The 27,989-nt window shown below is 52.9% G+C and overlaps 1 protein-coding gene across 4 annotated transcripts; it reads right to left on the reverse strand.

The window, feature by feature from the left end:
- On the reverse strand, positions 1-27,989 carry Myo1c (myosin IC). Of its 4 annotated transcripts, none has more exons than XM_042671277.1 (32): positions 27,737-27,989; positions 18,703-18,858; positions 18,495-18,610; positions 17,558-17,756; positions 17,396-17,476; positions 14,900-15,079; positions 14,720-14,818; positions 14,425-14,538; positions 14,268-14,339; positions 13,740-13,859; positions 13,534-13,616; positions 13,225-13,330; positions 13,037-13,117; positions 12,715-12,806; positions 10,429-10,523; positions 10,045-10,091; positions 9,846-9,926; positions 6,497-6,602; positions 6,284-6,401; positions 5,158-5,271; positions 5,005-5,081; positions 4,713-4,781; positions 4,537-4,621; positions 4,282-4,441; positions 3,654-3,737; positions 2,090-2,183; positions 1,941-1,996; positions 1,650-1,785; positions 1,502-1,572; positions 1,316-1,413; positions 1,105-1,204; positions 1-669 (listed from the first exon to the last, which is right to left on the reverse strand). In XM_042671277.1, the coding sequence occupies exons 1-32, from the start codon at positions 27,809-27,811 to the stop codon at positions 643-645; spliced, it is 3,192 nt and encodes a 1,063-aa protein (XP_042527211.1). In that variant the 5' UTR covers positions 27,812-27,989; the 3' UTR covers positions 1-642. The 4 variants fall into 4 exon arrangements, with proteins under 4 accessions (XP_042527211.1, XP_042527229.1, XP_042527237.1 ...); XM_042671295.1 differs by lacking the exon at positions 27,737-27,989 and adding an exon at positions 26,875-26,982; XM_042671303.1 differs by lacking the exon at positions 27,737-27,989 and adding an exon at positions 26,871-26,946.

A 27,989-nucleotide genomic window follows, 5' to 3' on the forward strand; every position in this document is an offset into this window, starting at 1 on the left:
TTTGAAATATGATCCTCTAGATCTTAGCCTTCTGAGTAGCTAGGATTACAGGAGTGAGCCACTGGTGCCTGGCCAAAAGGATATTCTTAAGGCAGGAATATGGGGGCAGGCAGGTGGCGGTCAGTGGGCTGCAAAAGGGGCAGGTGGGTAGGCAGACAGAGAGGCAAGGTAGCCAGGAAGGAGGAGGTGTTCAGGATAGGGAAGAGGGCCCCACAGCCTACCCCACTCAACTCTTAGCTACATTCCTTGCCCTGTGTGAATCAGGGAAAACACATCCAGTGTGTCTTGGGGGTAGGAAAACGGATTTTTTTAAAAAATATTTTCCGATAAAGCATCAAAAAAAATCTCAGAGAAAACCTCAACAGAAATTCCCTTCCCTCATGTATTTGGCATCAGCAGGGGGGCTGACATGGCTTGCTCGCCCCATTTTCCTATTGCTGTGGCCCGGCCTGGCCCACTCCTGGGGTAGCTCCCTGGCCCCTGATACCCCTTAAGAGAGGGTAAATAGGGGCAGGAGTTTTCAGGTGGGCTTTGAGGTGTCCCTAGGTCCCTGTCTGGAAGCTCGAGTCTTTGGTAACTGGGAGGGGCAGAGGGGGTAAGCAAAGCATCGGGAATCAGGTTGGGGTCCAGAGGGCTCCTTCATCACCGAGAATTCAGCCGTGGGGCCACCTGTGGGAACAGTGGGAGAAGCACAGGTGTTAAGCAGGAAGAAGGTGCTGTGAGTATCTGTAGGCCTAGACTAGACACAGCAGTAGCAGACTTGGCAGGTCTAGGGGCCTTGTACCTGGAGACTCTGGTCCTCCTCCCACAGAAATACCTGCTGCTCTGGCCAGAGTGGGCCTCTCCTCCCATCGAATACACTGCCTATTCCTCCGTATCCCCTATGCTGCTACTCATCCCTGTGCTGCTATCTTTATGACCCTCTGCATCAAGGAGACTCAAATAGTCCCTCTGTGGCTCTCAAAGGGGACAGTATGGAGCTCTTTGGATTAAGGATATACGTGGGGTGCCTAGAGACTGCCAAGCACTACAAGCACTACAAGCACTACACTCGTAGGTCTACCCTAGCTCTAAGATGACCCCAGGTAAGCAGACCCCACTCACCACAGCCAGGTGCCCATTCTTGGCTTTGGTGATGAGCAGCTCTGAGCCAGGTGTGAAGTCGATGATGCCATCCCTGCCAGGGCCCCCCGCAAATGTGATGCTGGAGGGAAGGGAGCATGTGAGGGCTCTTCCACAGAGACAGACCCAAGGCTGGGTCTCTGCTCTGTGCCCAGGTGCAATTCAGCCCTCTCACCACCTCCACTCGCCTTACCTGCCCTGGTTGATGTTGATATTGTTCACTCGGTCTGCGCTGAGGGCCGTCTTGGTCAGTGTCTCAATCACATGGTCACTCTGTAGCACCACATCCCCCTGGGAGAGCAGGTGGAAGAAAAGATCAGCCCCGTTCAGAGGTAGAGGACCCCCTCCCCTCCCCACCTCACCAACCCTAAATGGGCACCTTTTGCTTATTGTCCTCCCGCTGCACATGAAGCACAAACAGGCTGTCACTCAGACTGCTGACAGAGATTCCTGAGGGAGAAGGGCAGAGGTCAGGGATCAAGGGTCAGAGCAGAGACCCTCCCTCGCAGCCACAGACTCTGGCTGACCAGTCAGGTTGGTGTAATCAATCCTCTGTTTGACTCTGGCGTCCTCGACGATGACCACAGCGCTGGGCGTGAGTAGCAGCTGCCGGGAGCGAGGCTTGTAGCCCTTTCGGTCATATTTCACTACTGGCACAGCATACTGGAGACCAGGACAGAGAGAATGAGTGGCAGGGGGGAGTTGAGGGGCAACTGAGGGGCTGAGAGACTCTAGGTGTGATCTACCCTCTGCCTGTACACTGACCCACCCTTGGGCGGTGGAGCTGTGCTGGACTCAAGCTGCAGATGGGGTTTTACCTGAATGGGCTCAGAGCCTAGGGCCTGCAGCACTTTGGGGCTAATTTCATCGGTGCCTGAAATTCAGAAGGGGGAAGAGTGAAATCAGGTAAGACGAGGGGGAATAGGAAGTGATGGGAGGTTTGAGGACCGCAAAGTCAGGGACTCACCGAGCCTCGTACTGATGAAGAGCCTGGGGACACTCTGAGGGTAATTATCCTTCTTGCCTTTGAAGATTTCACTAGCCACAGCCTTTTGTTGTAGCTAATAAAGACAGAGGAAGAATCTGCCTTGTGTGGGAGTGTTATAAGTGGTGAAGACCACGGGGGGGGGGGGGGGGGGGGGTGAGGGAGATCCCTTCCCTCCTCTCTCTGGTTCTACCACCATCACTCTAGCATCACACTGGTCCCTCCCTTTCTTCCTGTCCCCATCAACCAAGGCAGAGTTGTTCCCCAGAGGGGTCATGACAGTACTGTCTTATTCTAAGACTAACTTCAGGAATGATACCCCAGCTGATTCCTTATCATGCCCAGAAGCTCCTCAGGTTAACTCTGGCTTGGGATCCCTTTTGGGATCAGAGCCTCATGCTTCTAGACAGGCTCTACGACTTGAGCCATATCCCCATCCATTTTATTGTCAGTCCTGGGACTTGAACTCAGGGCCTGGGCTCTGTCTCTAAGCCTCTCTGTGCTCAAGGCCAGCGCTCTACCACTTGAGCCATAGCAACATTTCTGGCTTTTTCTGTTTATGTGGTACTGAGGAATTGAACTCAGGGCTTCATGCATTCTAGGCAAGCAGTCTACCACTAAGCCACATTCCCAGTCCCCATCCCTTTTTTGCTTTATTTTCAGGTAGGGTCTTGTGGTATTTTTCTTGGCAGGCTTGGACTAAGATCCTCCTATTTAAGTTTCTTGCAGAGTTAGGATGATAGGCACACGTTACCACAATAACTATTGGTTGAGATGAGTTTCTTTCTTTCTTTTTTAAACTCTGGGCTTGGGTGCTGTCCTAGTGATCTTCAGCTCAAGGAGAGTGCTCTACCGCTTGAACCATAGTACTACTTCTGGATTGCTGGTGGTTAATTGGAGGTAAGAGTCTCATGGACTTTTCTGCCTGGGCTGGCTTTGAACCACAATCCTTGGATCTCAGCCTCTAGAGTAGTTAGCATTACAGGCATGAGCTATCACATCCAGCCCTTAATTTCTCTTTTGGTAAATAGAAGATACCTCAACCATCAATATCTGTCTCTGTAACCACTGGCAGCCTTTTTAACATGGCGCTCTGGGTATCTTCTAGCATACTAGTAGAGTTAGCCCACAGATGTACCCTATTTGTTTGCCACTCAAACTCTAGTCCAATGTTTACTTCCTACATGAGGCCCAATAATGGGCCTGGGATTTCACTCAAGCCTATGGATAAATCAGGATAAAATGCTTTCCTATGGGGCTGGGAAGGTGGCTCAGTGATAGAGTGCTTGCTTGCCTTGCATGCAAGAAGCCCTGGGTTCAATTCCTCAGCACCACATAAGCAGAAAAAGCCAGAAGTGGTGCTGTGGCTCAAGTGGTAGAGCACTAGCCTTGAGCTGAAGAGCTGAGGGACAGTTCCCAGGCCCAGAGTTCAGGCCCCACAACTGACACACACACAAAAAAGCTTTCCTAGGCTGGAAATCTTTGTATGATGCTTGCTACTTTCAAAGCCCATTGCCTAGTCCCTGTTGCCTCCTGCTCCCCATACCTGCTGCTTCCATTCAGGGCTGATGCTCCGGCAGTACTTCCATACCATGTTCTTCATGCACAACTCTCGCAAAAGCTCTGAGGCCTGTATGGAGAGTGAAGTTAGAGCACGTACTTGCTGGCCTGGCTCCCTTCCCTCTTAAGACCTACAATGGATTCCCACTATCAGGTATTTATTTATTTTAGTCACTGGGCTTGAACTCTGGGCCTGGGCGCTGTCCCCTGAGCTCTTCAGCTCATCAGCTCAAGTCAAGTGCTCTACCGTTTGAGCCACAGCGCCACTTTTGGTTTTCTGGTGGTTAATTGAAGATAAGAGTCTCACAGACTTTCCTGCCTGGGCTGGCTTTGAACCTCAATCCTCAGATCTCGGCTTCCTGAGTAGCTAGGATTACAGGCATGAGCCACTAGTACCCAAGCCCTCACCAGGTCTTTGCAGCAACAATCCCCCATTACCTCCACCTGGAGAGCCTTTCTGACTCAGACATTTCTCCTCAGAAAACTTTTCACAAACCAATTCTACTTCTTCTTCCTTCTGAGCCCTCCCTTTCTGCCCCTCTGCCAACACGATAATCAGTCCCCCTTGAGGAGTGCTCTCATAGTCTCAAACTCAGCAGGGTGGACCCACAGACCTCACGAAGGGCAGGTGGGGGCGTGGGCCATGAAGTGTCTAGAACATTCCGGGGCAACTGCCGCCGCAGGTTAAGCAGAAATGAAGTGCGCACATGGTCCAGGAAAAAAGCGTTCTCGGGGCAACGGGGCGTGTGGCGTAAGATGAAACCACGGATGAGCCTGTAAGTGGTGGGCCAGGCAAGGTAAGAAGCCTGGCAATGGTCCTCCACACACACCTTGCTCTGAGCCCCCAACCCTTGCATCTCAGTACTCACTTCCGGATGGTCTGTGCTGCCCACTTCCTCTTGGCTGCTTTCCTCCGGCCTAATGTTCCCCGCCACCATGACTGGATACAAATGGCTGTGAAGACCATAGGTGGTTGGCCTCTATCTCCTTATCACCCCCCCCTAGTCCCAGACCCTACTGCTCCAAAAACCCTGGGCCCCCAAACCTGATCGTTTCACCCGGAGGAATTTCTGCCGCCAGTGAAAGCCCCTCCATGCAGCCTGGATCTTTGTGGCTGGGGTTGGAAAAGAAAATCAAAGCAGATGAATGTGGGAATAGGACTGGAGTCTGTAGCCAGGGGCCAGGCCTTTGGGCAGGCAGGTGCTGGGGGTGGGAAAGTAAGATGTGGAAGTTGGATGTGGGTGAGTAGCCTCCCAGGCAAAGGAGCCTAAACTCAGTGATTTCCCTGCTCCCCAGAAAGGACTACCCAGAACAGGAAGGCTGGGCCTCCCTCTTACCCAGGCTCTGCCTCCGGACCTCAAGGGCATCTTCTGTGGCAAACAGTGTCTTGGGGAAACGAATGAAGATCTTGGTCCTGGGAGGGCAGCAGTGATCAGTCTCTGGTTGGCACCCATCACATCCCTCAGATAACAGAGATGAGTACCACTCACCTGCCCATCTTGTACTCTTCTGGTTTATAGCCTAAGTGTCTGACCAGTACAGCTACCCCATCTTGGGGCCGTCCTGTCCATGTGGGCCATGTCTCTGGGCACAGTGACTTGTACCTGGGAACAGGAGGAGCAGGAATGCATCTGGCCACATTCCAAAGTCCTCTTCTGGAGGTCACCATCAGCTTTTCCTGGGCACCTACTGGGTGCTCCCACTGACTTGCTTGCCTAGCATGCATGAAGCCCTGGATTTGATAAAAGCCAGAAGTGGTGCTGTGGCTCAAAAGCTCTAGTTTTGAGTAAAAAAAAAAGAAGCTCAGGGGTTGAGAAGGTGGCTCAGTGGTAGAGTGCTTGCCTTGCATGCATGAGGCCCTGGGTTCACTTCCTCAGCATCACATAAACAGAAAAAGCTGGAAGTAGTGCTGTGGCTCAAGTGGTAGAGCGATAGCCTTGAGCTGAAGAGCTGAGGGACAGCGCCCAGGCCCAGTGTTCAGACCCCACAACCGACCAAAAAAAGAAAAAAAAAAGCTAAGGGATGGGCCTGAGAAGATGGCTCAATGGTAGAGTGCTTGCCTTGCATGCATGAGGCCCTGGATTCAATTCCTCAGCACCACATAAGCAGAATAAGCCAGAAATGGCGCTGTGGCTCAAGTGGTAGAGTGTTAGCCTTGGGCTGAAGAGCTGAGGGACAGTGCCCAGGCCTAGAGATCAAGCCCCAGGACTGGCTAATAATAATAATAATAAAAAGATGAAGAAACTGAGGCCAAGAGGTAGAGACGAAATCCATACCCTGATTAACAACCCAAGCCCCTGGCTCTGAGTAACTATAAACCCTACTTCATCCTCTCTAAGTCCCTTTGTTGCCACCTGTCTCTGGTGGCAGGCGTGTGGCTATGATCTTTATGTACCTAGTAGCTCCAGAAGGACAGAGCCTAGAGGGAGCCTGGTGTTCTCTAAGAGTGACCTTAAGCTTGCAGTATCAAGAGGTGCCTGGGTGGTCCCACAGACCCTCAAGATGCTCGTCTTCATTTCTAAAATGGGGCAGTGAATGCCAATCCTCAATCACAGGACTCAAAGCTCCACAATGAACCCCTCCCTCCCCTAGCTCTATGAGCAAACCCTGCCTCACCTCTGTAGGAAAGCCTCATATTTGCGACGATAGGCAAAGCCAGCTCTGCGCACACGCAGGTTCTCCATCAGCCCCAGGTATTTCACCTGGTGCCGGATCAGCACCTCATCAAAGCGGCCTGTAGAGGGGTAAAATGGTGGGTCAGAAGACGTGTACAAACAGACGGTCTACTGCCCAGTCTCCACCCCACACCATGGGGTAGGAAGTACCTACCAGGCTGTTTGGCATCATTGGGCTTGATGCAGCGAATATAAGCGGGTTCCTTAGACTTCAGAATCTCTACGAGCTGCAGGAGGCTCATCTTGAACTGGGTAGCCACCTGGAGAGCCAAGGAGGCAGGAAACATTGACTAGAGCTGGGCCGAGGCTGCTGATGCCTGTGTGCATCCACTCCAAAGCTGTTCAACCCTGCAGTGGCCTCACACCTCTGTTTTCCCTTTACTTTCCTCCCATAACCCCTTCTTTGCAAAAGAGGAAAGGGCCAGACTGCTTACATCCCTCCGAAAGAGTAGAGACTTCAGTTTTGGAACCTCACACCATCCCCTTGGTAGAACTTTCGGGCAATTTTTTTTTTTTTTTGGGTGCCTGTCCTGGAACCTGAACTCAGGGCCTGAACACTGTCATTGAGCTTTTGGGCTGAAGGCTAGTGCTCTACACATGAGCCACAGCTCCACTTTCAGCTTTTGGTGATGAATTTGGAGATAAGAGTCTTACAGGTTTTCCGGCCTGGCATGGCTTCAAACTGACATCCTTAGATCTCAGCCTCCTGAGTAGCTAAGACTACAAGTGGGATCCACTGACTGTCCAGGCTATATTCCTAGAGTACTCTATACCCATGCATTTGGCCATTATCTCTGTTAACTGAACTCCAAGACCCTTTAAAGACTGCAAGCATGTGAGAGAAGCAGATTCCTTAGCAAAGATTTGCAATCTCTTATGATCCTTTTAATACCAGGGTATGTCTCTAAGGGTCCTAGAAGCACTAAAAAGGAACAACTAGCCAGAGTGGTAAAGGGCATTGGTATCGAGCTTCTTTTTTTTTTTTTTGGGGGGGGGGGTCTGATCGTGGGGCTAGTGCTCTACCACTTGAGCCACAGCGCCACTTCCGGCTTTTTTCTTTTTGCTTATGTGGTGCTGAGGAATCTAACCCAGGGCCTCATGCATGCAAGGCAAGTGCTCTACCACTGAGCCACCTTCCCAGCCCCTGGTAAAGGGCATTGGGAAAGAGCTCCTGGAAATGACCTTAACGTGAGACTGAAAAGTAGAAAATGTCAGGAAGGGAAGAGAGGAAGGCAGTCCAGGCAGAGGGATAGGCTGAACAAGGCTTAATGTACACAGGGAGGTACAAGCTTGCAAGAACCAAGTAGGGTATAAAGAAGTGGGGTTAGAGAGGCAGGCAGTCAGTATCATGGAGAGTCACCCTGAGATTAGATTTTTCTTTTTAGTTGTGGTGCCTGAACTCGGCCTGGGCGCTGTCCCTCAGTTCTTCAGCTTAAGGTGAGCGCTCTACCACTTGAGCCACAGCACCATTTATAGCTTTTTCTGCTTATGTGGTGCTGAGGAATCGAACCCAGGGCCTCATGCATGCAAGGCAAGCACTCTACCACTGAGCTATCTTCCCAACCCAGATTTTTTGTTTTGACATTTTCTTAGTGTCTGTTTTCTTTTTGATTCTTTTTTTTTTATTGTGAAAATACTGTACAGAGGGATTACAATTACATGGGCAAGATAATGAGTACATTTCTTATCAAGCATTGTAGCCTCCTCCTTTGTTTCCCCTTCCCATCCCTTCCCATCCTCCCCCCTGCCTTTTTCTTTCTTTTTTTTTTTTTCCTGGTAATATATTAGTTGTACAGAGTTTTGTTGTGAATTTCTTTTTTTTTTTTTTTTTTTGGTTCCGGTCATGGGGCCTGAACTCTGGGCCTGGGTGCTGTCCCTCAGCTCTTCAGCTCAAGGCTAGCGCTCTACCACTGAGCCACATTCCCACCCCTTCTTTTTTTTTTGGTCAGTCCTGGGACTTGAACTCTGGGCCTGGGCATTGTCCCTGCACTCTTCAGCTCAAGGCTAGTGCTCTACTGCTTGAGCCACAGTGCCACTTCTGGTTTTCTAGTGGTTTATTGGAGATGAGAGTCTCATGGACTTTCCTGCCTGGGCTGGCTTTGAACTGTGATCCTCAGATCTCAGCCTCCTGAGTAGCTAGGAATTCAGGCGAGAGCCATGGGCACCTGGCTATTGTGAATTTCTATAGATGGATATAATGTACTTTGCCTATATTCATCCCCTGGGGAGTTGGATTTTATCCTGGGGAGGAAACAGGGAGTCAAGGAGGAATTTGAAGGGAAGAGATATCTGCATTTTGAAACAGCTCTACAGCAAATAATATGGAAAACAGATGGGCAAGGGAGATGGGAAACGTGGGAGGAGGCTGGCAGCTGGGGCTCTCACTCTGGGGAGTAATAACTAGGACTGACCCTGGAACAGTGGTCACAGAGGAGGAGCCAGGAGAAGGGGTTGAGAAGTACTCTGGCAATGGAAATAGTTGCTATCCAGTGGCTGGATGAGGGTGGTGGGGAGGAGCCAGGTGTTATGCCTGGATTCCTGGTCTACGCGACTGGGTGGGAGGTGTTCTGACTTATGAACAGAGTGAAGCATGGCTGGGAGGCCAAGGGGAGATCAATGGACTCATGAGCCTGTGAAATGCTGGCGAGGTCTGGGCAGGGTGTGCAGGTATCCTGAGTAGGGAGGGAGAGTGATCAGAGAGATGGCAGGGCAGACAGAAGAGACAGGGTCCTGGGTGGACCTCACAATGCCTCTGTGCACTCCTTTGTGGTGGGTCTCAGCTTGTAGCACCCTGGCTCCTACCTCCCTCCTGGCCTAGGGCAGGCTGGATCCTACTTGTCCAGCCCAATGGTCATACCTTTGCCCCCAACTCATTGCAACTCTCCCTGAATCTGAACCACTGGCCATACCTGCCTTTCCAAGCCCCTCTGCTAGGATATACTACCAATTTCCTGGCTTTCTGTTTTTGGTCTATGTGTGTACTGGGCTCTCTTGCTGCTAACACTGGCCCCTCACAGGTCCATCTGACAAGCATTTACTCATTCTCTACTTACCTCAAAAGCTTCCTCTTTCAGGGAGCCTTTCTTGGCCCTACCCCTTTCACTCCCTGTGGACACTGGCTCTTCTCTTCTCTAAGCTTCCCGAGCCCCCTGTGCATGAATGCTATTCCCTCTTGTATTCTTGGTACTTAGAGATAAATATTGTAAATGTATATTTGATAGGTGGGCACAAATGGCACCAACAGACAGGATCACACGTGTGGATACCCACATGGAGATGGGTAAATGTGTACACACCGACTCATACTTAGGGGATAGAAGGATACACAGGCACACACTTGGAGATAATGAAAGGTCTTCCTGAAAAAAACCTACAAACACACAGATGTGTGCATTGGCACCAGCAAACATATGATCACATGCACACTGGCAACTCTCAGGCCATGCAGACGCTCATCCATACTCAGGCACCCACACGTCCCAGCAAGCCCACAGCCTCCTCACCGTCTCTGGCCGCTTCTTGTCACTGAGCTCACTCCGGTCGAAGCACTGGCTCATAATGGGATTCTTTGAGCTGCACATGGTCTGCGAGGTAGAGCAGGGGGAAAGGGAGACTCTTGTTGGTACACAGGGCAGATAGAACAGACTCCTGGGCAGAGGTGTATACTGAGCACCCGCACCAGAACCTCCTTTGAGTCCTCACCTCCTTCAGGTTCCGGAAGAGAAGGTCATTGTTTTTATCCAGAAACCCTGGTAGGGGAGAACAGACAGGAAGTGAAGGAAGCAGAGGCTGGGTACTTGGTAGCTCATAACTGTAATCCTAGCTACTCAGGAGGTTGAGATCTGGGGATCATGGTTTGAAGTCAGCCAGGGCTGAAAGGTCCATGAGATTCTTATCTCCAATGAACCAGCAAAAAGCTGGAAGTGGAGGTGTAGCTCAAGTGGTAGATCACTGCCTACTAAAAACAAAGCCAGTTTGAGAGCACAAGGCCCTGAGTTCAAGCCTCAGTAATGGCACAAAAGAAAAAACAAAAAATATGGAGAACCCCCTTTCTGCCCCATAGAGTTCCAGCCTCAGGAGCCTCACCAGTCACACTGTAGGTCACTTCCCCAGCATAGTGCAGAAGGCGGAACTCTCCTCGGTCCAGTGATTTCCTGGTCCGCTGGTCAGCCAGCTTGTGCCTGAGGTGACAAGGGCAGGAAGTTAGAGACTGTTGCTCTAAGGCATGCTGAAGAAAACTGAAGAGCTGTCTAGTAAAGATCACGCAAGCCCTTGGGCTGTTATATAGCCCACATGCCATGTGGGCAAGGCTATATCTCCTTGCGTAGTGATTGCAAGGCTCAGGGAGGTTGACAGCCATACCCAGGTCACACAGCACCAGGACCTAAAAGTAGAAGACTGCTCTCATTTCATGTGTCTGCTGCATGACTCTGCTCAGAGGGTGGTGAGCTGTACACTACATTTTCAGAATGGAATCTGTCTCAGGAGATTACTGAAATCTTAAGCATATTTATATCCTTCAGCCCATTTTTTTTTTTTTTTACTTTTAAGAACTATTCTAAGCTGGGCACCAGTGGTTCGTGCCTGTAATCTTTTTTTTTTTTTTTTTTTTTGGTCGTGGGGCTTGAACTCTGGGCTTGGGCACTGTCCCCGCACTCTTCAGCTCAAGGCAAGCGCTCTACCCCCTTGAGCCACAGCACACTTCTGGTTTTCTAGTCGTTTACTGGAGATAAGAGTCTCACGGACTTTCATGCCTGGGCTGGCTTTGAACCGAGATCCTCAGATCTCAGCTTCCTGAGTAAGCTAGGATTACAGGCGTGAGCCACCGGCGCCCAGCTTCGTGCCTGTAATCTTAACTACTTAGGAGGTTGAAATCTGAGGATCATGGTTTGAATCCAGCTGGGGCAGGAAAGGCTGTGAGACTCTTATCTGCAATTAACCACCAAAAAACAAAAAAGCCGTAAGTGGAGTGGTGGCTCAAGTGGAAGACAATTAGCTCTGAGCACAAAAGCTCAGGGGCAGTGCTCAAATCCAGAGCTCAGGCTCCAGGACCAGCACAAACAAACAGTTTTCTAAACTACTAATCAGAGATATAGGCAAGATTTAAGGCACAAAGATGTCTATGGCTTGTTATTGTTCTTGTTTTCTTGTTCATGAGGTATTGGGTTTGATCCCCAGTACCACAAAAACAAAATCTGGAGGTGGGCCAGGTGCCCCACAGGCTGGGTTAAAGCAGTAAAAGAGTTTTGAGAAAAACTGTCTATTTGATGATGCAGGAAAATGCTCAGGATATAGCATTTTCCTGAGCTTTACACACAATAAGCTTTATACACAATATGGAAAAAAATGTATAGAAAAAGGAAGGAAATGCCTGGAATTGCTGACAATGATGACCTCTTAGTGACAGGGTTCCAGAAGGCTTCTGCACACATTCCAATGTTTCTCTAATGAGAAATATATTTTTATACTCAGAAGCAAGCTTTTAATATGCTACTAAGCAAACAATGCTCAGGGCTTTGGCATTCAACAGCCTTGGGACTAACTCCCAGCCCTGCAATCTAGATAACCTTGGATGACTTCACTTTTCCCAGTCCTAGTAAAATGAAGAAAACATCAAGACACCAGATACAGGTACCTGCTTTTGTTTCTACCCCTCCCACTTCAGGACTATTACTTAAATTAAAAAAGCAATTTCCAAATAGGAAAATCTTAGCTGGGTGCTGGTAGCTCTCTAACTCAGAAGGCTGACATTTGAGGATCATGGTTCAAAGCCAGCCCAGGCAAGAAAGCCTGTGAGACTCTTATCTCCAATTAACGCCCAGAAAACTGGAAGTGGTGCTGTGGGTCGAAGTGATAAAATGCTAGCCTTGAACAAAAGAGCTCAGGGATAGTACCAAGGCACGGACAATACATACATACATAAATCTCATGCTCCAGGGGCACGGTGGCTTGCTTCAATCGTCCCTTACTTAGCATATTCCCTGTTACCTTGTGGCTATCGGCTTTTTTGTTTGTTTTGCTTTTAATGTAGGGATACAACTGGGGTCTTGTATGTGCTAGCCCCCCCCCCCCGCCCCCCCCAGTCCTGACACTTTTCAACTCAGGGCCTGGGCACTCTTCCTGAGTTTCTTTTGCTGAAGGCTGGCACTCTACTAATGACACCACAGCACCAATTCTGGCTTTTTCTGTTTATGTGATACTGAGGAATTGAACCCAGGGCTTTATGCATGGTAGGCAAGCGCTCTACCACTGAGCCACCTTCCCAGCCCATAGACAAATGTTCTATCACTAAGTGATGCCTCCAGCCCTGTGGCTGGTGTTCACTAATAAGGACAGACCATAGCCTTCCAGAAGTTCAAGAGCCCCACTCACGTCAGAAAGTGTGGATGGTGCTTGATGGTGTCCTCCAGCTTTTCCAGGAAAGTCATGTCTGTGGCCTCTCCAGGACGCAGACACTCCTCATCCTGAGGAATAGGACACAAGGTGAGGGATAGACTTGGACGCTGTGCAGGGAGGTGCAGATACAAGGGAAAGGGACAGAACACCGGAAGTCGCCATATGGAGCTTCCAAGAGTAGGCTAGTACCTCACCTCTCCTTGCTCATCCCCATCCCCATGCCCACTCTATACAGAAAGGAGGAGGATGGCCTCTCAATTGGCCCCCAACAGGAGACTGAGAGAAGCAAGGGACCCACCAAGATGGAGATGATACCCTTGAACTTCTCTTCCACCAGGTCACAGATAATCTTGTTGTTGAAATACTGGACAGGCTCCCACTATGAGGAAAGGAAGAAGGGCATTATGAGAGAATCCTGTACACTCTCCTAAAAGCCCTGATGCTCAGCTTCCCACCATGCCCAGGGTTCCCTGAGTGCTCACGTACTGCAATACCCTCTGCCTCATACTCCTCCTGTTCCGATTTGAGTGTCAGCTCGATGAAGAGCTGCTGAAGCTTCTCGTTGCAGTAGTTGATACAGAATTGCTCAAAGCTGTGAGGGAGCAAATCTCATAGTAGCGCCAGGTGAAAAACAGGGGCAGGGGCAGGGGCAGGGGCAGGGGATGAGGACTAGGTCCCTGAGTGGCCCAAGTAAGAGATGCAAAGTAAGGCCCAGGGTGGATGATAGAGGCATTGAACAGGAATGATGGGCAGGGGACAGGAGAAGAGATCAGCAGGGGTAAGGAGGGTGCTGACCTATTATGCTGAAACACCTCAAAGCCATAGATGTCCAGGAGCCCAAGAACTGTGGTGCTTCGCCAGCTGGGGCTCTCAGCATCCTAGGGCCGGAGAGTCAACAGAGAGCATGAAACCCAATGTCTGGCACTGTCTCTAGGTCCCCAACTCCCAGAGAGCCCTCCCACCTGTCTTGGAAGCAGCAGAGCCTTGGACACAGAGCTCACCTTGGAGGCCAAAGACCTGTTGATCTTCCTGACCAGCCAGGTGAAAGTTCGGCTGTACACAGCTTTAGCAAGGGCATCCCGCACGTATGCAGCCTGTTCCAGGTTCAGTGGGCTCAGGAGCTGTCTCCGAGGGTGAGACCAAAGATGAATGCCACAGACCCTCTTCCGTTCCAGCTCCCCTTTGGACCCAGGCAGAGGGCAGAAAGCTCTTACCAGCCTGCCCTCTAGCTCTAGTGAGCCTGGGGGTTGGAGTGTGGTGGTGGTGTGGGGATATTAGAAGAGAACAGAATAGCCGCACCAGAAGGAAGGTGGCCACAGGAACAAGAAGCTTCATTCCTAGAGGTGAGTCTTGGTTCTGTCACCTTCTTCCTATGCAAACTTAGCCAGCTTCCTGTACCTCTCTGATCCACCTGCCTTACGTCCCTCCAGTATGCTGAGGTTATTGAGCAGGTGAGGGGAAGAGGGTGATGGGAAGGGCTACCTTGGACAACGTGCACCCCCTGTCCTGTGGCAGGGGCTAGGCCTCACCTCTTCTCCCTTGGCTATGATCTTCCTGTGTGTCAGAGCTTCTCGCAAGGTTGAGCTTTCCACACCGAGCAGCTGCAGGGGTCAGGGGGAGCCTCGTGAGGCACGTGACGCAATGCCCTTTTGCCCTGGCTGCCCCTCCTCTGTCCACCCTACTCACTCTGGTCAGATACTTGAGCTGGTTCTCAGTGGTGACCTGGGCATTACTCTCCTCATCAGCAGCAAAGTGGATGTTACCAAGATGCAGGACACTGGCCACGATACTCAGCAGGTCCTGAGGGAGCAGATAGATGGAAGGGAGCGGTTACGGAGTGTGGGAAACCCTATGAGGACAAGATGATGAGCTGGTGCAGGGAATAGGCAAAGGGGGCTAGGAATGCAAACAAAGTTAAAAGCAGGTGACTTGGGGACTCTGATAAGGGGAAGGTGTCCAGAATCCCCAGGAAAGCCCTCACCTCCACTTCATCTTCCGTGAAGTCGATGACTGTCAGTGCCTTTCTGACAACCTTCCAGTCACTCTTGTCATTGATGGAGGAGACTTTGGCACACTGGCCCTAAAGAAAGGGCACAGTTGGGTAGCCAGTCATGTCACTGTGCTCCCTGGATGGCTCCTGCCCTGCCTGCCAGCCACTCACCTTCACCAGGTACAGATAGCTCTGAGGGTTGCGTTCCAAGCCCAGTCTACGCAGTGTCTCCTCCTCACCCCCCTCCAGCAGCTGGTAGAAGACATGGAAGTTGCGCTCCCCGTGATTTTGGTGCACTACCCGGGACTTCTCCAGAAGATAACTGAGGATGTGGCCACCCACAGGGGCACCCTGTGGACAGGGCAGGGCACAGGAACTTGTCAGTGGGACTAGGAAATAGAATGCATTTCCCTTTTTCTCCCCTGCAGATTCAAGCTCTAATTCCATCTCTCCCTACAGCTGCGTGGGCTCAAGCATATCACTCTCTCTCTGACCTCAGTTTCTTCACCTAAGAACTAAGAAATGGGGAGACTCAACTCCTATTTCACAGATCCACCGAGATGCCTCATAGGCATCACACATTCAATAGTCCTTTTATTAGCTTCTTTTCAGGCCTTCCTATCTTGGTCCATGGTACCATCCTGCTAGTCATTGGGACAAGAAAATTTGCAAACCTGGAAGATGTTTTTTTTTTCTTTTCTGTTTTTTGGTGCTGGTCTCGGGGCTTAAACTCAGGGGCTGGATACCACTCCTTAGTTTTTTTGCTCACAGCTGGTGCACTGCCACTAGAGGCTTTTTAGTCCTGCCTGGACAGGCTTTAAATTTTGATCCTCAGACCTCAGCCTCCTGAGTAGCTAGGATTATATTCATGGGCCACCAGCACTTAGCAGCTGCTAATTTTTTTTTCTTTTTCTTTTTTTTTTTTGGGTCCGGTTGTGGGGCCTGAACTCTGGGCCTAGGCACTGTCCTTTAGCTCTGCAGCTCAAGGCTAGCGCTCTACCACTTGAGTCACAGCGCCACTTCCGGGTTTTTTCTTTTTGCTTATGTGGTGCTGAGGAATCGAACCCAGGGCCTCAGGCATGCAAGGCAAGTGCTCTACCACTGAGCCAACTTCCCAGCCCTGCTAATTTTTTTTTTTTTTTTTTTTGGAGAGTTTCAGTATGTAGCCTAAGCTGGCTTTTTGTTGTTGTTGTTGTTGTTGGCTGTGGGGCTTGAATTCTGGCCCTGGGTGTTATCCCTCAGCTCTTCAGCTCAAGGCGAGCACTCTACCACTTGAGCCACAGCACCACTTCGGTTTTCTGGTGGTTTGAGGTAAGAGTCTCACAGCTTCCTGCCCTGGCTAGATTTGAACTGTGATCCTCAGATCTCAGCCTCCTGAATAGCCAGGATTACAGGTGTGATCCACTGGCACCTGGCTAGGCCTGGGTACTGGGATTATAGGTGAGTACCACCATGCCAAGCCTTCTGACCTTCCATTTCCTACATCTAAAAACTCAATCCTGACGCTTCAGCCTTCAAATCATCTGGATTCCAACCACTGCTCACCAAGTCCACTGCCACCACTGGTCTGAGCCCCTGTCATCTGTCACCTACATTATTACATCAGTCTCCTAACCGGTTTCCCTGCTTGGCTTGGTTCCCCTGCCATCTACTTCCAACAAAGCAGCTAGAATGACCTTTCAATAGGGAAAGTTGGACCATGACACACTTCTATTCAAAACCTTCCACTAACCCCCTGCCACTCAGTTTTTAAAAAGTTCTTTCAAGCCGGGCGCTGGTGGCTCACGCCTGTAATCCTAGCTACTCAGGAGGCTGAGATCTGAGGATCGTGGTTCAAAGCCAGCCCGGGCAGGAAAGACCGTGAGACTCCTATCTCCAATAAACCACTAGAAAACCGGAAGTGGCGCTGTAGCTCAAGTGGTAGAGCGCTCGCCTTGAGCTGAAGAGCTGAGGGACAGCGCCCAGGCCCAGAGTTCAAGGCCCACGACCGACCAAAAAAAAAAAAAGTTCTTTCAGGGAGGGAGGTGAAGCTTAGTGGTAGACCATGTGCTTAGCATATGGGAAGCCCAGAGGTTCCATCCCCAGCAAAAGCAATGAAAAAATGCTGCAAAGACCCAAAAGGCCTGTACCATCTGGCCTCCTCTCTCATTCCTCTGCTCCTTGCTTTCTTCTCCAGCCACTTTAGCCTCCTTGTCCTTGAATACACCAAGCACTCTTACTCTGATCATTCCCATCTGTTCTACCTGTTCCTCTGTCTCCAAAACTTTACTGAAAAGTCACTCCTCAGCAAGGCCTACTTTATCTGCTTTATTCAAAATTGCAAAGCTGGATGTGGTGGCACATGCCTGTAGTCCTGGTTAGATGAATGAGGCAGGAAGGTTAGGAGTTTGAGACCCACCTCAGTTACAGACAAGATACTATCTAAAACAAAATAATAATAAACTTAAAAATGCAATGCAATGCATTTGTCCCTCACCTTTGCCTAAATTGTTGTTTTTGTTTATTACCAATTGCTATAGAAGGACTTTGTTTTATCTGTTGGGTTTCATTTCATTGCTGTACAAGCAGCAGCATCTGTTATAGTCCATAGCACATAGTAGGTGCTCAACAAATATTGAGCCTATTGAATGGAAAACCCCTCCCTCTGCCCCATATACCCATAGGTACCTTGAAGTCAAATTGCACATCCATATATTTCCCGAACCGGCTGGAGTTATCATTCCGGAGAGTCTTGGCATTTCCAAAGGCCTAAGAGTGGTTGGGGGTATGAAAGATGCCAGGAATTCTCATCCAGCCCCACCCTCCCCTCAGATGCTGCTGTCTCCTCACCTCCAGCACGGGGTTGCTCTGCAGCAGCCGGTCGCGTACTGCGCCACCTCGCTCAGGGGCTGGGCAGGTCTCTGCATAGAATTGCAGCAGCCTCTTGGTAGCCTCTGTCTTGCCGGCCCCACTCTCCCCAGAGATCATTACAGCTTGGTCCCGGCGCTCAGTGCGCAATGCCCGGTACACAGTGTCAGCCACTGCAAACCTGAGGCAGAGGCTTGTCAGGGAGTTCGGGGTGGGGAGGTAGGTGATGTAGATGGTAGAGCCCTAGAGGGAGGGCTGGTGGCCATGCCCGTATCTGATTGGCTTTCTCTCTCTCTTTTTTTTTTTTGGTCGGTCGTGGGCCTTGAACTCTGGGCCTGGGCGCTGTCCCTCAGCTCTTCAGCTCAAGGCGAGCGCTCTACCACTTGAGCTACAGCGCCACTTCCGGTTTTCTGGTGGTTTATTGGAGATAGGAGTCTCATGGTCTCTCCTGCCCGGGCTGGCTTTGAACCTCGATCCTCAGATCTCAGCCTCCTGAGTAGCTAGGATTACAGGCGTGAGCCACCAGCGCCCGGTTCTGGATTTCTCTTGTGGGTGGAAATAGGGCATAGCTTGGAGAGAATGGGCATTATGGCATGGACCAAGGGAGACCCTGTGTATTTGAGAATGGCTTCATGGTCAGATCAAAGAGGGAGAGGACTGTTCCAGGTGGTGTTTGGAGGTCAGCTGGAAGTTGGGGGCACTCAGAGCTAGGGCTGGGAAGTACTCCTAGGTGAGGATCAGAAGGTCATTAAGGTTAGAAGGCTATGCCTAGATAGAACTGGAGGAAGAAAGTGTACATGTGAGCTAGGGTGGGAGCTGAGGGTTCTACTTGGATGGAGTTGATCGTTTTAGAGTGGGAGCTGGGTAATCTCAGAGAGGGAGGGTGGGCCACTCCTGAGAGAGTTAACAAGTCACTTACAAGTGGGGTGGCACTTCGTAGAAGCTGACGCCTCGGTAGCGTTCCATATGCTGCCGGCTGTAAATCTGTAGGTCCCGGTAGGGGTTGACAGAGACCAGGACAGGACCAATATAGGTCTGGAAGTCAGGGGAAGGAAAGGTCAGAAGTTTGTGTTAGAGGCCCTGCGTGCCTCCTTCCCCCACAGTCCTCTCTCCCCACTTGGCCTCACATAAATGAGGTTCTCTCGGAAACGCCGCCGCAGGTTCTCGATGAAGGCAGCTTCACTGGTGAAGTTTTCCAGCAGCACAAAATCCTGTACCCCGACCCGGTCACGGGCAGTCAGGGCGCTCTCCATGGTCACCCGTACTCCGTCACTGCCCAGGGCCTGTGGAGTGTAGCAGTGGAGGTCACAACCAGGAGGTAAGGTAAGGCCACATCTCCTCCCATACCCACAGGCTATTAGAAGGCAGTGGCAGGTGGACACAGCTGGGCTTGGAAAAGACCCAGGTCACAAAAAGCCTGCACAAAGAACAGGGGCCACAGTGGCCAGACGAAACCTACACACCACCCTTGGCAGGACCTGGGGCTAGTGCATATGGGAACAAAGCCATGGAATCCAGGGAGGTGCTGGTTTTGTGCAGAAAGAGGTGGGTGCTGGTAAGGAACGCCACAGAGTGGTAGAAAGAATGCTGTATTGACCTTGGACAAATCCCCCTCCTTTCTCAGGGCTGCTTCCTCCTCAGGGGGGGAGGAGCTGAGTTAGTCCCTTACCTCTGAGCCACGTGTGACAGGTGCTTTGGAGGACAAATGGCTCAAAGTGAATTCTGCAGACAGAGTGAAGGGCATTTTCCCAGCTCTCACTCTCAAAATCTCCATGGGTAGAGAGTTGTTTAGGGCTCAAGCAAGTGTTCCCCAGCAGGGAGAGGGTTTTCCCCAAGGGGCCTTCCTGCCCCAGCTGGTCTCGATACCCACCCCAGAAAGGGGGGGGGGGCTGCCCTCCCTTCCATAGCTGGAGCCACACCCTCCCCTCCAGCTGCTGGACTCCCCAGACATCTCTTCCACTGAGAGTCCCCGGGGGTTGCTTAAGGAGGTGGGGCTATTACTGGGAAAAGCCCAGTTGCCACTGGAGGGTGGGGGACAGAGAGGCTTAGAAAAGACCCTGGTCCTAAACCTAGGGCCGAGATTCCTCCTCAAGAAGATCAGAAGACTAGAAAATTGACACGAAGGGTGAGAAAAGAGGAAGGTGGGGATGAGGGGGTGTAAGACTCCCCCAGAGGTCATCAAGTCTTCTCTGAGCACTGATGGCTGGGTCCCCCCAGCTCTCTGGCAGTGGACACCCCCCCCCCGACGGAGCATGGGGGCCTGCCTCTCACAAACATGTCCCTCCTCCCGGCCCCCAGCCCACCCCCGACGGCTGCCCCGTACGGCGGCGGTCCCCGCCCCTTCGCTCGGGGTGAGGGGCTTTCAGAGTTCCAGGCCATTCCAGGCCCAACTCCGCCTCGGCCTCCCCCCCCCCCCCCCCACGACGGTAAAACTTTGCCAGACGTTTTTCCACCCGAAATTCCTGGGCCGCGCCCGCTTGCCGGCGGGGCGGAGGCGGCGCCGGGAGTCAGGGAGGGGCGCCCGCGACACCCCCCACCTCCCCCAGCCCACCCCGGCCCCTGCCCGCCAGCCCCGCTCACCGACGCCCGGTAGCGCATCCTGCCGGGTCGGCCCGCAGCCCCGCTCCGCTCGGCTCCGCCGCCCGCGCTCTGAGTCCGGGGCTCGGCGGCGGCGGCGGCGGCGTCAGCGAGGGAGGGGCCGGCCCGCCCCACCCCGCCCCCGCGCGGGCCCCGGGCCGCCCCCTCGCCCGCCCCGCTCGGGGCCCCCCCTCCGGCCGGCAGGAGCGGGGTGGGGAGTCCCGGGGAGCCGTGGGGTTGGGGTTGCGGTTGGGGGGGGCGGGCTCCCCGCCGGGCCCGGGCTCCGCCTGAGTCAGGTTTTCCAGGAGGGGAGGGGGGGAATGTCGTTAAGTTCAGGGTGGGGCCCGGAACCCGCGGCCGCCGCGTCTACACAGACCCGGAACTCACTTCCGGGCTAGTGTCTACACTCCACGCGGCCTGGGACCAGGGCCCGTGGGTCCCAGAGGAAGCGCCACCTCCCTCCCCCAACACCAGCCCAGAGTCCCGGGAAAGTTAAAAATAGAACGAAATGTCCAAATACGGCCGGCCTGCCTGTGCGGGCGGAGCCTCCGCTGGGGACACTGTCCACCCAAACACACTCTGTGGGCCGGCCAAGACTTTAAACCCCAGGGGAAAAAGTGTGTGTGTGAGCGGGGACTTGAACTCTGGGCCTGGGCGCTGTCCCTCAGCTTTTTCGCTCAAACCTAGGGCTCTACCACTTGACCCACAACTCCACCTCTGGGGTTTTGGTACTTAATTGGAGGTAAGCGTCTTAATGGACTTTCCTGTCCAAACTGGCTTCAAACTGTGATCATCAGATCTCAGCCTCCTGAGCAGCTAGGGTGTGTGTGTGTGTGTGTGTGTGTGTGTGTGTGTGTGTGTGTGTGTGTGTGTGTGTGTGTGTGTGTGTGTGTGTGTGTGTGTGTGTGTGTGTGTGTGTGTGTGTGTGTTTCAGGATCTATGTAGCCTATGCTAGCTTTGAACGTAAGATCCTCCGGCCTCAGCCCTACCAAGGAGTGGACCATCACTAGAGAGAAGAGAATCTCTTCAGGTTGTTTTTTTTTTTTTTTTTAATACGTGAAGTGCACACTTCAGGGACAGGATGGCTATTGGGTGCCTTTGCTTTGGGCAGTGTCTTCTGGTTTCAAGGGAGGCCTGAGTTTTCCATTAGGAAAAGCAGCATCTGATCTTCCAGGGCATTTGTATCATAACTAGACACCCTCTCAGGCTTCTGACCCCCAGGAGCTTCTCCCCTCTTTCCCCCTTCTGGAGGAGGCCTCCTCCTCCTTCTCCTTCCCCCCCCCCCCCTTTCAGGTCATTGCTCTCTTTCCAAACTATCCCCCACACTGGGCTCTCTGGAGACACAAGCCTTACTTTGGCCTCTGGGTATAAATTAGCATAAATCCTACAGCTGGTGGGGATGGTAATGGCTATTGCCTGCAAAAGCCTTAGCGTTTTCTTTTTCTTTCTTTTGGTAGTGGGGCTTGAACTCTGGGCCTTGGCGCTGTCCCTCAGCATTTCAGCTCAAGGCTAGCACTCTACCAGCTGGGCCACAGCACCACTTCTGGCTTTTTTGGTTTATGTAATGCTGAGGAATTGAACCCAGGGCCTCATGCATGCGAGGCAAGCACTCTACCACTGAGCCACCTTCCCAGCGTTTAGCTTTTTTCTTATTAGCAATATACATAACTGTGGCAAGTCACTTCTCAGTCTGTTCTTCATCCTTACAATTACAGTCGTTTGTTAGGTAGCCTGAGATAAAGCACGGAGGCCTCTCCCAGGCCCTCAAAACCACTACATTCTTTCCCCTTCCTTCTTTCTACAACACTCATTTCACGCTTGCTTGGGGACAGACAGTCCCCTTCTTATGTAGTTAGGGCATGCCACCTCCATCCACTCCATGTGCCTGCTAGTTACAAAGATTTTTCAGGTGCTTTACCTGACCCTCACCTGACAGGTAAGGAAACTGAGGCGCAAAGGTCCCTGAGGACACGGACTTGTCCTAGGGAAGAAAAGCTTGTGTGCCAGGATCCAAAGCTCTAGCACGCCCCACTCTAAGACCTGGGCTCCCCGGGGAAAGAGGGAGGTAGTGGCAGGTGCAGGCTGAAACCTCTGGGGGCAGGCTCATTACTTCAAGAACAACAGCTCGACCAGAGACACGGCCCGGGGGGACCCCGCGTGGGGGCAGCAGCTGGGAGATGGAGCCCTCTGGAGAGGGTGAGAGAACCGGGTGCAGGGGCGGGAGGGGGGGCTGCAGTTGGGGAGAAGTATAGGACGCAGGCTAGGGGCAGGGGCCCCCTCCACGGTGCGCCCCCTCTCCCCCGGTTTGAGATTCAGAAGGGAGTCGTGGGAGGATACGGCCTGCAGCCCACCCACGAGTGCAGTGTCTTAGAAGACGCCGGGGAGAGGGTCCAGGATCCCCACCAGAAGCCGGGTTCGCTCTCCTCCGGGTGCGGCGGGGCGAGGGACGCGGGGCTGGAGAACGAGGCGGGGCTTCGCGGCAGCCGTGCCCGCGCCGCCCCGCCCCGCCCCGCCGCGTCAAGCGGCTGGAATGAGGGGAATCCGTGAGCGGAGGGGTCGGGCGGGCTTCCCCCAGTCCCGAGCCCGCGCGCAGCATTCTCGGGATGCCCGCTGGCGCCCCCGCGGCCACCGCCCTGCCGCGGAAGGAGGGGGCGTTGTGTGGTCACCCCGCGAGCCTCGGGCCGGACACTGCCCCAGCCACCCTCCCGGGCCTGCTCCACCCGCGCTGGACGGAGCCTGAGTGCGGAGGGCGGGTAGAGAAGTGGGGAACCGAGACGCAGCGACCCAGACCGCAGCACCTGGCGCTTCCTGTAGTCTTAGCACTTTCTTTTCTTTTCTTTTTTTGCCCGTCCAGGGCTTGAACTCAAGTCCTGGGCACTGTCCCTGAGCTGCTAGCCCTCTACCACTTGAGCCACAGCTCCCCTTTCGGCTTTTTCTGAGTAGGTTATTGGAGATGAAGAGTCTCATAGACTTCCCTGCCCCAGCTGGCTTCGAATTGTGTGATTCTCAGATCTCAGTCTCTGGAGTAGCTAGGAATACAGGCGTGAGCCACCCGCACTGGGCTCTCTTAATACTCTGTGAACTCCCTGTAGTGTCCCCAGGCAAGCCACGGGATCTGTATTATTACTCCATTTTATTTATTTATTTATTTTGGGTCTGGTCGTGGGGCCTGAACTCTGGGCCTGGGCGCTGTCCCTCAGCTCTTCAGCTCAAGGCCAGTGCTTTACCACTTGAGCCGCAGCGCCACTTCCGGCTTTTTGCTTATGTGGTGCTGAGGAATCGAACCCAGGGCCTCAGGCATGCAAGGCAAGCGCTCTACCACTGAGCCCTTCCCAGCCCTATTACTCCATTTTAGAGGGAGAAACTGAATCTGGGTAGGTGAAGTGACTTGTTCAAGGTCTCTAGACTTGTAAAAAGAATGAGATGGAGCCCGGCACCGGTGGCTCACACCTGTAATCCTAGCTATGCAGGAGACTGAGATCTGAGGATCACAGTTCAAAGCCAGCCCCTGCAGGAAAGTTCGTGAGACTCTCATCTGGAATAAACCACTAGAAAACCGGAAGTGGTGCTGTGGCTCAAGTGGTAGAACACTCACCTTGAGCTGAAGAGCTGAAGGACAGTTCCTAGGCCCAGAGTAAAAAAAGAATGAGGTGCGAATTCACTTTTGCAGGGCTGGCCTGAGCCCTCTGGTGTGTTAGCAGGTAGCATAGCAGGTTGTTCCTCAACGCCCAGCAAAAGGCCTTGTGTATGTTGTGTATCTATTGATGTGTAGGACTTAAGGATGGAAAGTAGGGAACAGTCCATGGCCTTGGGTCTAAGAGCTGGCTGCAGGTTGGGGTGCAACTGCAGTTTATAAAGTGACCCAAGACTGACTTCTCCAAGGACCTCTGGGTCCTCCACCTGGGGAAGGGTTCACTAGAGCCACAAAGAATGGGTACTGCAGAAAACCTGGGGTCAATTTGTGCCTACCTAGTGTGGATCAGGTATTGCCTGCCCTAGCTGACTTATGGGCTGGGGTGGGGGTGTGAAGGAGAGTGGGCAGCCTCAAATGTTGTCCCAGTTCAAGGCCATAACAGGTTTGAAGAGGCTGCTCTAAGTAACCCCAAACTGATACTCACTGAGGCCTCTTGGGGCAGGGGAAGGACAAGCCTGCCACACTGGCAACTCAGTGGCGGGCATGAAGCAGGTATTGTACGTATGTATGTATGTGTGTATGTATGTATGTATGTATGTATGTATGTATGTATTTTTTGAGGCAGGGTTTCATTATGTAGTGCAGGCTGGCCCCCTACCTCTGGAGTGCTGAAATCATAAGTGTGCAGCATCATGCTTAGCTGAATTTAGATTTGTCAAATAAATCTAAGATAGGAAGCTGGGTGCTGGTGGCTCATGACTGTAATCCTAGTGGGGTAAGATTGAGGATAGAGGTTTGAAGCCAGCTTGGGTAGGAAAGTCTGAAGGATTTATCTTTAATTAATCAGCAAAAAAGCTGGAATGGAGGCAGGGCTCAAGTGGTAGACCACCAGCCCTGAACAAGAAACCGTAGCAAGAACTCAAGTCCCTGAGTTCAAGCTCTGGTACAAGCACAATAAACAAAACCTTAGGTCTGCTGGGTGCTGGTGGCTCACACCTGTAATCCTAGCTACTCAGGAGGCTGAGATCTGAGGATCATGGTTCAAAGCCAACCTGGGCAGGAATGTCCATGAGGCTTTTATCTCCAATAAACCATCAGAAAACTGGAATTGGCACTCTGGCTCAAGTGGTAGAGCACTCGCCTTGAGCTGAGGGACAGTGCCCAGGCCCAGAGTTCAAGCCCCATCACACACACACACACACACACACACACACACAAACCTTAGCCGTGTGCTGGTGGCTCATGCCTGTAATCCTAGCTACTCAGGAGCCTGAGATCTGAGGATCAGGGTTCAAAAGACAGCCGGGGCAGGAATGTCCATGAGACTCATATCCAATTAACCACTAGAAAACCAGAAGTGGTGCTGTGGCTCAAGTGGGAGAGCGCTCACCTTGAGCTGAAGAGCTCAGGGACAGCAGCAGGTCCAGAGTTCAAGACCCATGACCAACCAAACAACAACAACAACAAACAAAAAAACAAACCCCCAATAAAACCTTAGGTTTGAGCTCAAGCTACCCCATCAAGGGCTGCTCCAGGCTTCAGGAAAGCCTGATGTGAGGTGAATGCAGAGAAAGTGGGGTAATAGGGACTGATTGCTCCCTCACAGGACCTAATCAAGAACTATGGGTGCTTGGCTTCCCCAAGACCTCTGCTAGGAGTCTAGTAAAAGTAAACAGAGTACCTTGCCCCTTACCTCAATGTCTTAACTCAATGTCCTTCACTTGGAGGGTAGAAGCATCAGCTGGTTAAAAGTCCTGTCATCCTTCTACTCCCTCATTCCTGCTGTAGTCTCCCTGCCTTCCTCCAACCAGTCCATGTTTCCATAGTAACCAGTGATATTTACAAATGCAAATCTGACATCTCAGGTCAAGGGAGTGAATGAAGGTTTATGGAGTACCACATCCCAATGGACGTTTCACATCCATTGCTTTTTTTTTTTTTTTGATTGGTCATGGGACCTAAACTCTGGGCCTGGGCACTGTCCCCCAGCTCTTCAGCTCAAGGCTAGTGCCCTACCACTTGAGCCACAGTGCCACTTCAGCTTTTTCTGCTTATGTGGTGCTGAGGAATCGAACCCAGGGCCTCATACATGCAAGGCAAGCACTCTACCACTGAGCCACCTTCCCAGCCCCATCCATTGCTTCTGTCAAGCCTCTGCATATGGACTCCTCAGTTCGTGCACTGGTGGTCCTCTTCTAGTTCCTTTGCTCATTACACCTCCCTACTACTACACACAGCCATTAGGAGCAGCCTGCACCCCACACCAGCCACACGTGGCTCTCTAAGCTTCTGTGCCTTTGCACCAAGGGCTTCCTTGGCGAGCACACATGGCCTCCCCACTTCACGGACTCTTTCTAGTCACCTTGAACACCACTCAGGTATCCCCCCCCAGAATCCCTTCCCGACTTCCCCCAACACAGCCTTTTCCTTATCAAGCACTCATGGTCCGTCTGTCAGTTTCTCCCAGAAGACTGCTCGGTCCGGGAAAAGCACTCAGCTAGGCACCCACCCTGGATCAAAGACCCACTCGAGGGTGTCTGCGTGAATGAATGAACGAATCCCGGAGCCCGAGCACCGCTGGGGCGTGTCGGAGTTGAATACAGTCGTGGGCGCGCCATTCATTCTTTCACTGCAGAGCCCCCACCCGCCGCACTCGCGCGCGCGGAGGCACCGAGGGGCCACTGGGCGGCGGGGCCCCAGGGGCGGGCGACGGGAAGGGGCGGGACTCGGCAGTTTCTCCGGAACCTAAACGCAGAGCGGGTTTCGGGAGGAGCCTGAAGGGCGCCCCGAGTGCCCGGGTCCCGTGTCCCAAGCCGCTCTTCCCCGCCCTCTCGTTACCCGCTAGAACAGTGAGCGCTCTCCCACCCCAGCCCCACACTGAGTCCCGGTGCTTCCAGATCTTAGGACCCCGCACCGGCCAGGCCGATCCCCGAGTATCAACACCCTCAGCGAGACCCTCCCGCCGCCCCCACCGTAGCTCCGCGTACGGCTCGGCGCCCCGCCGCCCGCCCTTTCCCCCAACCCGCTAGCCGGCAGAGGCCTCCCGGGGCCACGCGGCCGCCTCCCGCCACACGCCCCACGTACCCACCGGCTCGGCTCCTCCGGTGCGCGCGCGGGGGCCGGGCTGGGCGGCGTAGCCGCCTCGGGAGTCCGTGGTCCGGGCAAGCTCTCCCCGCCCAGGGCCCGCCAGGGGCCGGGCCGCCGCCTGTCGTCATCCCGGGCTGGGCCTAGGCTCCAGCGCGAGCGAGCGCGCGCCCGCCCTTGGGCCCCGCCCCACCAGCCCCAGCCCGGGCCCTGGCCCGCGCCCTGCGAGGCCCGCACCGCACTCCTCAACTAGCTCGTGGGACCAAGCGCGTCTCTGTCACACTCGTGCGCGCGCACACACCTCCTGCGGCCGAAGACCCGGCGCACTGCAGTGCCGGGAGCGCCAGAAGGGATTTTCGCCCATCATGCTAAATCCCTTTGCATCCCTAGCGCAATCCAGACCCTCCCTTGTATGCTAGGGCAGTTCTTCCCCATTTCCAGCAACTTCGCCTTCATCCACCTCCTTGGCCCAAGCTACTTGCTCTGAGCTGGGTAGTCCCAGTGCCCAGACTTGGTGGAAAGGAGACGCATTAACTGGACATCGCTCCTGGAACTTCGCGTGCACTTGTTCTCTGACCCCAGAACAGCCCTGCCACCTGATTGCTTGGCATAGTTCACTGTCTAGTAGTCCTTTTGAGTTTCAGGGAGCTGGAGGAGGGATTCAAACCCGGATCTCCGCTTTGAAAACTGCTTCTACTAGCCTCTCATCTCTTGTTCCTTTCCACTTAGGCCTACTCGTCTAGTATCCACCAAGAATCAGACCTGTCCTCTTTGCCCACCTCCTTCCGGATGGGCATGCCTGGAAAAGGACTGCCGGACCCTGAAGAGACATTGCCACCCTTCCAGCCCAGATCATTCCAGCTTACAAGCTTGCATGGTCTGTGAGGATGAACCACACGGATGATCTCCCCGGTGGGTATCAGTTCCACTTGCAGCGCCATTCCTCCCCGTGGAGAGCCAGCCGGCTGAACGCTTGAGCACCGAAGCAAAGCTGCCTGGCAGCCTACTGACTGGCCACTCTGGAGCCAGGAATCTACGGTCTCACTTGGTTCTGCTTCAACTCCAGCCCCAAGGGATTTGGCTGGTCCAGCTCCTCAGGACACAGCTGGAACAGTCTAG

Source organism: Dipodomys spectabilis, unplaced genomic scaffold, assembly GCF_019054845.1.
Source record: "Dipodomys spectabilis isolate Male_0828 unplaced genomic scaffold, ASM1905484v1 ptg000018l, whole genome shotgun sequence".
In the NCBI taxonomy this organism is placed as follows: Eukaryota; Metazoa; Chordata; class Mammalia; order Rodentia; family Heteromyidae; genus Dipodomys; species Dipodomys spectabilis.